This window comes from Typopeltis vanoorti, chromosome 6 (assembly GCF_054136105.1).
Source record: "Typopeltis vanoorti isolate ZY-2024b chromosome 6, IOZ_Tvanoo_1.0, whole genome shotgun sequence".
Classification (NCBI taxonomy): domain Eukaryota; kingdom Metazoa; phylum Arthropoda; class Arachnida; order Uropygi; family Thelyphonidae; genus Typopeltis; species Typopeltis vanoorti.
Window position 1 is genome coordinate 133,477,963 of NC_143554.1, and position 12,494 is coordinate 133,490,456.

Sequence of the window (12,494 nt, forward strand, 5' to 3'; positions counted from 1 at the left end):
CAGTTTGCCTGTTTTATGAGGTTAGATTTTGCTTTTACTGAGATTTTTCAATTGTTGTAGTTAGTGAGTTTCATAACCTGTGCTTCAAAAGTTCTATTTGTAGTCTAGTTGTAGTTGTAACATGGTAGTAGAAAATGTGAGTCCTCTGCCCTTTTTGACTGATGGTTTGAGTAAAGACTTATGAATGGCTATCTACTAATGTTTAATTATCACTATGAACTGTGTAGCTACACTGTTAGCAGTATCATGGACAATTTTGGCAGTGACAGACCACTACTGTACTTAGAGAATAAGAAGGAAAGCAATGAGAGAGAGAGAGAGAGATGGTGCCATTACTTTGATCTTCTTATTATTATTATTACGGGCAACTCCAGGGAGTCATTAGACTCATTGAGGGAGGCCCCAAATCATATTCATCACAACTATTCGACATTCATACAGTATCTATCATACCTCGCCTTAAACGCATTCATTGTCACAGCATCCACCACAGACTCTGGGAGTGCATTCCACTCATTCACCACTCTACCCAGCTCTAACACCTTTACTAACCACACTTTTGCCCAGTTTCCATGGATGTCCCCTAGTCCTCCCACAACCAGCCCTGTTCTCAAAAATATCTTCTGAATTAATTTTATAGAAACCCTTCAGTAATTTGAATGTCTCAATCATATCTCCCCTCCTCCGCCTATCAACCAATTTTTGCAACCCACAAATCCTCAACCTGTTCTCATAAGGTTCATTCCACAGACCTGCTATCATCTTGGTCACTCGCCTCTGGATCCTCTCCACCTCCTCCCCATCAAGAAGAAACCTAGGTGACCAAATCTGGGCACCTAGGTTTCTTCTAGTAGTCGAGATGGGGTCTTATCAAGGCTCGATACAGAGGAACAATAACCTGCTTGTCAACGTATTCTTCAGCAACCAAGTGATTTGATGAGCTGATTTAGCCACTTTTGCAATATGCCCCCTAAACTTCAACTTCTTATCCACCAACACTCCTAAATCTCGTGCCTCATCAATTTCCTGGAGTACAGTTCCACCAATGTAGTAAACTGCCGCCAATCTTTTCACCCCAAAATGCATAAAATTACATTTTGCCACATTAAATTGACATCCATTCTCCTTAGCCCAGACCTCCAATCTATCCAAATCATCTTGCAAAATTTTGACATCGTCTGCATTCACTATTGCCCTACCCAACTTTGCATCATCTGCAAACAAATGAACTGTTCCTCTCAGATCCTTTCCTATATCATTAATGAACAAATGAAAGAATGATCTTCCTGAAAAGATTTTTGTACAACTATTGGTCCTTGTTGGGGATCTAAATAGCAGAGTAGGAAATGATTGTAAGACATACAAAAATATTTTGGGAAAATTTGGAGAAAAGAGCAAAGCTAATAATAATGGCAAATATCTGTTGGATTTCTGCTCAGGACATGGATTGGTTATTACTAACACCATGTTCCAACATAAAGATGTGCACAAATTCACATGGAGAGAAGAAGCAAGGAATAAGAAAAGTCTCATTGACTATGTTATTGTTGATAGTCATTTTTTCTTCCTGGTGCAGGACATCAGTGTTCAGAGGATTTGAAATTGGAACTGATCACTATTTAGTCTTGAGCATGATAAACTTGAATATCATATTGAAAAGAATAACATATAAGAAATTTTTAAAGCGAATAAAAGTTGAGCAACTCTCAGATGTGAGCTGTAGACTAAAATACACAAAGATTATTGAAGAAAAAATGAAAGAGTTTGAGAACAGAAACTAAACCTTGGAGATTCAGTGGCAAGCCTTGAAGAAAACCCTGATTGACTCAGCCAGAGAGGCATGTGGTGAGGTGGTCTGCAAGAATAGAAAAAGAACTCCATGGTGGACACAGGAAGTTAAAGGCAGTGAAGGAAAAGAAGAAAGCATATCAAAAGTTCCTGTCAAATAAGTCAGCTTGTGCTCTTAGAGAATACAGAGACAAATGTAAGAAAGCTAAACACTGTGTAAAACTAGCTAAACAGAAGTCATGGGAGGACTTTGGCAAGAACATAGAAAATAAATATCCAGAAGGGTGGCAAAATATTCTGGAGGTTGTTGAAGAAGCTTAGAAATGGAGGAAAGAGCACGAAAAAGGAGTTAGAGATGATAAAGGTGACATGAAAACGGGAGAAAAAGATATCCTTGAAGTATGGAGTAATTACTTTGAAAAACTGCTAAATGATACAAACAGTGATAGCACAGTGGTAAAAAACACTCAGCAGGCATACAGTCAGGAATACATATCCATACTTGAAGTAGAAAAAGCCATCAAAGGCTGGAAATGTGGAAAGGCAGCAGGAGTAGATGATATTCGACCAGAAATGCTGAAGTATGGTGGTATAAAAGTCTTACAGTGACTGCACTGCATAGTTCAGAAAGCCAGGACAGAGGGATGAATTTCCGATGATTGGAGTAGAGCTCTCATAGTACCATATATAAAAAGGGAAGTAAAACTCAATGTGAGAATTACAGAGGTGTTTCCCTACTGAGTGTTACTGGCAAGATTTATGCAAGCATACTCGAGAAATAGTTGAGAAGAATTGTGGAAGAAAAGCTTGGTGAAGAACAAGGTGGATTCAGGCCAAATAGAGGATGTCAGGATCAGATCTTCACTTTACGACAAATAGTTGAGAAAGCATGGGAATATAACAAAGATCTGTATTTAAGTTTTGTCGATCTGGAAAAAGCATATGACAAGGTGCCAAGAGAGAAGCTATTCGAAACGCTACAGTTATATGGTGTCGATGGGGCATTATATCAAGCAATACTTAGTCTGTATTTGAGTTTTAAATCAGCAGTTAGAATTGAAGGAAGTACAGGAAGATGGTTTAATGTTAAATCTGGTGTGAGACAAGGATGTACATTATCCCCTCTGTTATTCATTATCTATATTGATCGCATTATGGAGGAAAGTGGTATTAAACATGATATCGGAATTGGAGATGTTAATGTCAGCTCTTTGCTTTATGTGGACGATGTTATACTTCTGAATAAATCTGCTACAAGTTTGCAAGATTCCCTGACTAAATTGAATAACTGTTGTAATAGATATGGTATGAAGGGCAGCAATAAAAAGACAAAGACAATGAAAATAGGTAGAATCGTTGAAAATGTCAACTGCGTTGTGATTGGAGAACCTGTGGAACAAGTAAAACATTTCAGCTACTTAGGCATGATTTTTATTGAAGATGGTAAATTAAATATGGAAATAGACAACAGAATCAACTAAGCTGGTATGATAGGAAGTCAACTGAATAAATGTATATGGAATAAAAGAAATTAGTCAGAACACTAAATTAGCTGTATACAAGACAGTGTTCAAACCAGTTTTAACTTATGGATCTGAGAGTTGGGTCAGAAGTAAAACACTTGACCAAAGACTAGAGACTGCAGATATGAGTGTCCTGAGAAAGATTTGAGGTGTGAACGGATGGTATCAATGGCAATATCATAATAAAAATGAAGATATTAGGAAAGAACTTGACATTGTCAGCATCCAGGAATGCGTTAGTAGAGCTAATCTCAGGTGGTATGGTCATTTAAACAATGGGTGAGGAAAGATTAGCAAAATAAGTGTTCTCTGCCAGGTTGGCAGGAAAACGACCCAGAGGAGGACCAAGATATCGTTGGATTGATACGGTACAAAGTGCCTTAGACGACAGAAATATAAGATCTGATAATGTTGGAGTCTTGTCAAGTAACAGACTGATTTGGAGGAAAATTATAGATAGGAAGTTAGTAATGATGTAAATTTTTCATGTAGTACTATCATATCCTGTATACCCCTTGACGGTACATCAGGAATTTGATGATGATTACCGTACTACTTGAGTAACTGCTAAGCTTTAGAGATGCTGTGATAATGTCGTAATGGCGTTGTCATTGATATTTCTCCTTGTGTCATAGTCATAATCAGCACTATTTTGGAAAGCATTGATATAATTTTAATTCAAAGTTAATAATGATTCCTAAAGATTCTCTTGTAGTTTGTAGAGTAAAAGAGGGTAAATGCATATGGGATAAAAGTTTTTTTCCATTAATGGAGCCACATTGTATTCCAATATCCTCTCTTTGAAATGATACCAAATTACAGTTTATATATTAAGAAAAAACATATACGTATGAAAATCATATTTGATTGTTATTTTTATTTATCTAATTTTTTGTTTATTTTTGAATATTCTGAACAACTGAAGAAGAGTTATTTTAATTCTTCTCTTTCAGTACCAGGCCTGAATCGTGTAGCAAAGAAGTTGGGAATAGACTGTGCACAGGCAATGGTAGGGTTTGATGGGAACTGTGGTGGATCATTTCCAGTGTAAGTTTTTATTTTATCGTTTACTTTTTTTTTTCTTCTGCTAAATTAATTCTTATTGTTTTACTTGATTTCAGTTGTGAAACTATTTATAAATTTATGATACGATGAAAAATATCGTGTTTTTCAGAATGCACTTTATTGAAAAAAATAACTGAAGTTTAATCATTAATATGATTATTAATGATAGCCTCCCATCTCATGAGGAAATTTTCAATTTTCCATAAGAAGAACTTAAATAGTTTTATACATGGAATGAATAATATCGCCTCATTGTCTTCATTTTTAGATGCTTTACTGCTCAAGTGATATTGAAATCAGTGAAACACATTTGTGGATGCCATACCTGAAGTGCACGGTGGACATATGCAGAATCAAAAAAAAACATATTACACCTGATTTTTTGAGTCATGCTATAGTGAGATGGGTGTTGTACTTGGAATACATGAGTATATTTCCAGTATAGGGCCAGTACCTGTCAGTTTTGATGAAGTCTTTTGTTTCAAAAAAAAAAAAAAAATCAGTAGAGGTTCTTTACATCCTGTCTAGGACAGAAAGGAATCATTATCAGGACTTTTCAGTTGAAGGTGAGTTAACCAGTCTTTTTCATCGTGCATTAGGCAAACCATCCAGGAGAACACACACAAAAAATATATATTTATGCATAAGACTAATCATCTTATCCTAATATTGTTAATTATGGTTACATTGTGGGCCTAGAGGTCCTGTAAGTATTGCAGATTATTATTATGTATTAACAGTATATTGCTCCATATTTCATCCTCATTATATTTTCTTCCAAACATCTATATCTGTTTACCACTTGTATGCTTTTGACAAAGATAGTGTGGTTTAAATGAATTTAATTGTTGATATTGCAGTCAGGAGCTATGTAATGCTGATTCAGGGAGTTATCCTCTTCCCACAAAATTCAAAACATTATCTTCTGTGGAAAGATTTAACAATTCGAGATGTGAATTGGTATTTTACTTGGACATAACCTTAGTTAAACCACAGGCTATTCAGTCCTAGTTACAATCTTTTCTAGAAATAGTCAACAAGGAGAAGCAATAATGTATTATAAACTGTCTCCCTCTCTCTACCTCTTTTTACTAAGGGTGATTTCTTCTTAGATCTCTTAGATGATTTCTTCTGATTTTTAATTAGCATAAGTAATATATGATGCAGTTAAAATAGCCTGAATATTCCTCAGCTGTTTAGTTTTGTCACAGTTTTCATTGTATGTGTGTCTGTGTGTCCATACACACACACACACACACACACACACACACACACACACACACACACACACACACACACATATATATATGTATTTTTTTAATGTAACAAAAGGTCATAAACCAGTGGATAGACTGACTTATTTGTATTTTTTTTTTTTTTTTTTTTCCATATTCCAGAAATCTTACTGGAGAGACTAAACAAGAACTTTTTCAAGCTGCTTGAAGTTAGATGTCTTGGTTATACACCCATTGGGTCTGAGACCTGACGAGCATGGAGGTAGGCCGCCTCCTAGTAGTGTGATATGGGTACCTTCGGGTGACCACCACACTATTTTCTCCTTTCTGGGGTTAACAGCCTCAGAAAGGTTTGTTCCTCACTATGAGTTTAACAAAGCAGAATAAAGACTCTCTCTCTCTCTCTTGCTTAGGGACCATGGAACTCCACTTCTGTGATTGATGTTCCTCTTGACTTGGATGGTGGCAATGCCTAAAAAAAACTTTCACCACCTTCATGAGAAGACCAGCCATTAGATCAGCAGTGAATTCTAGAATGAATATGACTCTCTCACAATCATCAATACAGAGACAGTATATTTGTCCCACTTGCATTACTTACAGTAAGGCCTTTACTGCTCTACTCCAGCAAGCCTGGGTATGCATCGGCGAGCAAAACATTCCATCATCCATGTGAACACTTCTGCAAATTTAAATCTTCCTATCACATCCACTTATCAAAATATCTTGGTTCAACCAGGACCATTATTTCAGAGATGCTTTGTCTCTTCAGACTGTCAGGCAGCCTTTATCACTACTATTGGTCTTGGTGTTTGTCACCATGCCAAACATTCAAATGCTGAAGTTTATACTGAGCTGGAAAAAAGCAGGATGGACTACTGAAGAGGCACATTCTGCAACTTTCAATGTTCCTCCAACATCCAACTATCAGAATATCTTAGTCCAACCAGAAACATCATCTCAAAGACACTTTGTCTGCCCAGAATGTCAGCGAGACTTATCTACCTCTATCAGTCTTGATATTCACCACCATGCAGAAAAATCCCATTGCTGTTAATGCTGAAATTTGTACCAAACATGCAAAGCATGGTGGACTGGTGAAGAGGAATATCATCTTGCTTTTTGTGAATCCTCGTTAGCTACAGAAGATATAGCTCATATCAGTGAAGTTTTAGCAGCGGTTCTGCCTAGGAGGACAATAGCTGCAATCAGATTGCATCATAAATTACTATCCTACAGAGAATTAGTGTTGTAATTGCTGGAATTACCTTCATGCCTCCTGCTCCATTGCTATCATCTCAAGAGAGGAGTAGGACAAGTAGAATTCCCTTTCTTCTTAAAGTATGCCTTACAAAATCTCAGGATCAGCCTCCTCTCCCTCAATATAATCACAGAGTGTTAAAGAATATTATTAGACTGTCTCTCGGTGAAGTATCTATTACATTAAAGTTGGATCATTATTTGAAGATGGAATTTTCCAGGCAATGTCCTCCTTCCTGGTTAATTGAGAATCATCCTGCATCATCAGTTCACTCCAGGTAGAAAGAGAGAAAGCAACTCGATGCCCAAATGCAGGCATTATGTAAGAGGAACAGAAGCATTTGTGCAAGAACAATACTGTGTGTAGCAGTCTCCTCCCCAAGTGAGCTGCTTGAGGGGTTTGTCCACTTTTGGAGGGATCCTAGAGCATGTGGTATGTGGAACACATACCACATGCTCTAGGATTTTGCTACTTTCCCTTTCATGTGCCAATTTCGCTTTCCCCAATACACCTATCACCTGCCCTGCATCTTATACTTTTCATACCATTGGTGAAATATCTTCCTCAGCATAATGTCATAATTAATCCATTTCACCCGTATAATGTGACACTGCCATCAGTAACTGATCTTAAACTATATCCTTCCATATCTTTTGACCATACCACAGTCCATCAATCTTTTTCCTTAGTCATAGTCTCCTGCTCTGTAGTTTTACACATCTCCTTTGTTCAGTGCAGGTTTAATCTGCTTAATCACATTTTATAGTTGGTAGCATTGTAGTTATTTCTGTTTGTTATCATATGAATTGATATTATTAGATCCAATGCTTGTATGGCCAACTGTGTATGCATGTTGTTTCCTGCTTCAAGTTAATGTTTCTGTAGTTAAAGTAACTCATTATTATTACTCATTTGTCACTGACCAATCTCATCTCCCTGAACAGTATAGAATCATTTCCCTCTATTGAAACATTCCACTTATAATAACAAACTACTGATAAGTCCTCCTCTGGTTTTATAATTCTTTTCATTACAGATAAGTCCTGACCAAAACTCCATAAGTTCAATGCTATTCTAAAAGAAATTCACTGTAGCAAACTGTTCACTATAAAAACTATTGCTGTGGTCTCTACATGTTTGCCATAGTTAGTCTTTTGTATTGCTTAGACACCAGTGCAAGGAATATTAAGAGTAAACAAACTGAGTCTGTAGTCTTGATAAAGTTATTAGTTCTGAAATCACTGATGATATACTGGTGGAAATAGATGTGATGAAGATAGCATTTTTTTGAGAAGTTCACCTCGGTCTCACACCCAATAGCTTCAAGACTGCTATCACTATTAATTAAAGATGCCAAGAAATTATATTCTTGGTTTAATCCTTTAGCAAAGTTTGCACCTGATCTCTAATTCAGAGTATTTTAATAATAATGTGTGACCTTATTGAATTGAGTTAGTTCTGCATCTTCTCTAGTACTTAAATAGTTTAGAGGTAGATAAGTAAATAATAATCATTTAAGTAAATAATTTATTTACTTAAATGATTGATAATTTTTTGTTTTAACAGGTTTGATGGGTGGATAGTTTGTAAAGAATTTGAAGATACATTAATAGCTGCATGGGAAGAATATCAGGCCATTATGGAAGAAAAGGAACGAGAGGTAGGTTATATTTTTTATTCCTGTTTTTTTTTATTTTTACAAGTTAACATTGAAGATTAACATTCTTAAAACATACGTTTTTGTTTCAGAAACGTGAAAAAAGAATTTATGGAAATTGGAGAAAACTGATAAGAGGTCTTTTGATTAGAGAGAGACTTAAAGCCAAGTACCATGCCGATGATTAAACTGCAGATCATCCTCCCCCCCCCCATTTTCTTTTTATTATAAAGTGAAGCATTTGTACTTGCAAAAAATCTCATAAACCAGTGACTTTTTTTTTTGTTTGACAAGTTTTATGTAAATATTTCTAGATACCTTTGTGGTGTAAGAAATAAAAGTCAAGCTTGTAAATGTAGTAATTCACTGCATTTGCTTACTAATAACTGAATTTCACTCGTTAAAATTTTTTTTAAGTGTTTTTAGAAGGATTTCTTTATATATAATAATGTTCAGGTTTAGTTTGATTAGTTTTAATGTTCAGGAAAAGTATTTTTGCTGGTTGTTTATATATATTTTTTATATCTTTGAATGAAGTGAATCTTACAAATGTCATGGTAAGTGTTCTGTAATTTTTTTCCTAAGATCTCTGCATTGTTCATGAAGTAACATACACAGGAAAATAATTAAAATTATTTCAAATCTAAAATGTGAGCGATTTTTTTTTTAATTTTTCAAAAAAAAACTTGTTAAACACTTGCTGTTAACTGATTTTCTAAAATTCTTGTATAGTCAATTCTCACTATATTAAACACTACTATAACAGATTCACTGACTACTAAACTAACTAAAAAAGTTATTTATTATCGTATGGGGGAAATACAAGAAATTATTGAGCAAAACTATATACAGACTGACAGGTCAGTTATCCAGTCGATGGCACTCTCTGGGAGTAAATGCAAATTCCTGAGGCCTCTGGGAAAGGAGTATATGGGGCAATCATGAGTGATATGATGCATAGTCTGCACAGAACCACACACATATGCAGAAAAGGTGACTGTGAAATTCCTCACGGATGTAGTGAGCGGACACAGCAGCCTTGTCCAATCCTAAATCTTTTTAGCTGACTCCAGAGGTGTCAAGGTAGGTTGAACCTATGATCAGGTACTTGTTTGTAGTTCATTCCAGAGTCTTCTCCACCAGTCCTGGGGACCATCTGAATTACAACGCCAATTAGTGGGGTTGTAATACTTGTCAGCTTGTTTATGATATTGTTCCTGGCAATATCTTTAAGTTAGTTTTTTCAAATGTTTTTGGTAAATTAGGTCAAGTGTGACACCAAGGTAACAAGGGTTAGGTTACTTTCCTAGATTAGAGTTCTGTTGCAGAAGTTTATTTTAAGTTTTATATGAGCCTTGTGGTTATTTAGGTTGAAAGCAAAAACAACAGTTTTGCTGGGATTAGGAGATAGTACCCCAGCATTCAAAGTAATTTTTTAGTGAGCTCAGATCTTTGCTTAGTGTTTCCTCAAGGCCTTGGAAGATACTGTCTTGGATGGTGATAGCTGTATCATCAGCATAGATGAACTTTTGACTAGCCATCGGAGGGGGCATTCACTTGTGTACAGGTTGAATAAAGCTAGGGTGAGGACAGATCCTTGTGGCAATCCATCTTGCAAGATAAATGTTCTGCTTTTTTATGAATTCAGATGAACTTTTATTTTCCTATTGGAAAACATTTGTTCTAGTAATTTTAGTGTTTAATGCCGATTGATTATTTTAGTTGCTTTATACAGTTTTCTTCCATATGGTCTCATGCTGAAAAGTTATAATTTGGTTTAATGGAATGAATACATCACAGAAAGATAAATAAACACAAGTCTCACGCACAAAACACCCAAAGTGACAAGTGGAAGATGTAGAGTAGAAGCCTGAAGTCCTACCCTTTGTGGATGCCAATAGCTAGTCTTGGCTATGGGAGGTTTAAGAATTAATGTCTCCCAAATCTTGGGACACCCTAATCTATTTCTTTAGATTAGGTTGTTTTTTTTAAGTCTGCTGCTGACTGAAAAAAAGTCTTTCAATGTTATATTTGCTGCAGTGAAGCATATGATCCAGTGCAAGGTATCCAAGCATGGTTAGCTAAACCTGACTGACTAAAGTTGTGGTGGCAGATGTATTTCTTGTGTTATCCAAGGCAGATGTTGGCAGATCTCTCAGTTCATAATATGACAACCTGCAAGAACAATGAACCTTGCATACATTTGGGAAAAAGGATAGGAGTGGATCTTTAGGAGAGTGGGCAGCCAGCTTCAAAGGAGGTTCAAAAGCAGTGTAAAGGTTATATTTCTTTAAATTTCTGGCTGTTTTTTCTGAGGTGCCATGAATATAGGGAATAGCAATAGCATTGCTATAACCTTATGTTATGAGAATGATGTGAGATGGTAATGAGAGGAACAACAATTATTTTGTTAATCTTTTTGACATTGTAGTCATTTGATAGGCAAACACCAAATGAAGGAGAGTTAAGCTGTTTGGTGAATCCTGATTGGAAAGGTGGTTGGACCCTCTGTTAACAAAGGTTTTTATAATATTGTATTGTTGGGAGGAGCAGTGATGAGAACGTTTGCATGTGTCCACCCGTATGGATAGGTTTCCTGTAAACTGAGAAAGATTGAGTATCATTCGGAAGATCTGTGATTTGAGAGTCTAGAAAAAAAAGGCAGGCTATTGTTATTCTCCTTTTCTATAGAATTAGATGATTCTGAAGTGCTGGCAAGTTGATGTGGAAGAGGATTATTATTATTAAGAGAGACCTCCAGGGAGTCAGGGACTCATTGAGGGAGGCCACATACTACATGCACCAGCTATCATACTTATTCTTGAATTACACACTGTTTGCACATCCAATGCATCCATTCCAATCACACACCACCCTATGAGAGAAAAATCTAGCCTTCATCCCCTTCTTAGTGGCATTCATTCTCAGCTTCCAAGGATGCTCTCCTGTCCTTTCCTCACCCTCCATAAAATGAAAAATTCCATCAACTGAAATCCTGTATGATCCTTTCAGAAGTTTGTAGGTCTCAATCATATCACCCCTCATTCTCCTTTTTGCAGTCTGCAGTCATTAAATTCCCAATCTGTCTTCATAATCAGTATTCCACATTCCTGATATCATTTTTAACACTCTTCTTTGCACACTCTCTCTCTCTCTCCACTGTATCAGAATCAGAACGGAAACCAGGAGACAGACCTATGCACAATAGTCCAAGTGAGGTCTTATCAAGGCCTTGTAAAGAGGCAAAATGACATCCTTATCTTTACATGTGAAAGTTCATTTCAGCATTGCAATTAACTTTTGAATTGTATTTGCAATCTTTGCTACATGGCCTCTGAACTTCAACTTGCTATCTACTAACACATTTCAAGATCCCTAGCTTGATCAGTTTCTTCTAGCATAATCCCACCAATATAATATGACATTGGATATCTAATCATGCCAAAGTGCATGACTTTGCATTTACTGACATCTATTTTCCAATACCCACAATTTCGGCCTATTCAAATTATTCTGCAAGTACTGCATCATCAGCAAATAGTTATATGTTGCATGTAAAATACACTTACCAATATCATTAATGTACAGATTGAATAACAGTGGACTAAGGACTGATCCTTGTGGTACACGACTAGTTACCTTAAATCTTGCAGACTTGCATCCCCCTGCATACCACTTTTTTGATATCTGTCAGTCAGCCATCCTGTTATCTACACTAATATGTAGTCTTAGTTCATATACCCAGAAAATGTTCGTCAATTGATGTGCATCATTATAACCACAACATTCAGAATATTGTGGTTATAATGATAGATGAAGCAAGGATGTAGAAATTTCGATGTGAAAAACTCAATTGAAAATCTTGCACTTAACCAAGCCATTCATTTAGCAGTTGCTGGCACAGTTGATAAAATCATATAATAAAATCTATATTAATATATAATAAATAAACATATGACTCACAG

The 12,494-nt window shown here is 36.1% G+C and overlaps 1 protein-coding gene across 1 annotated transcript in view; it reads left to right on the forward strand.

Annotated features, from left to right (window-relative positions):
• The window catches only part of Xpc (DNA repair protein complementing XP-C cells homolog), a 233,422-nt gene extending 224,344 nt beyond the window's left edge, over positions 1-9,078 (forward strand). Inside the window, exons 12-14 of the mRNA XM_090394599.1 lie at positions 4,265-4,358; positions 8,439-8,532; positions 8,622-9,078. Of these exons, the coding sequence (XP_090250725.1) occupies positions 4,265-4,358; positions 8,439-8,532; positions 8,622-8,717 (284 nt within the window). The 3' untranslated portion in view covers positions 8,718-9,078. The remainder of the gene's footprint in view (positions 1-4,264; positions 4,359-8,438; positions 8,533-8,621) is intronic.
• The last annotated feature ends 3,416 nt before the right edge of the window (positions 9,079-12,494 follow it).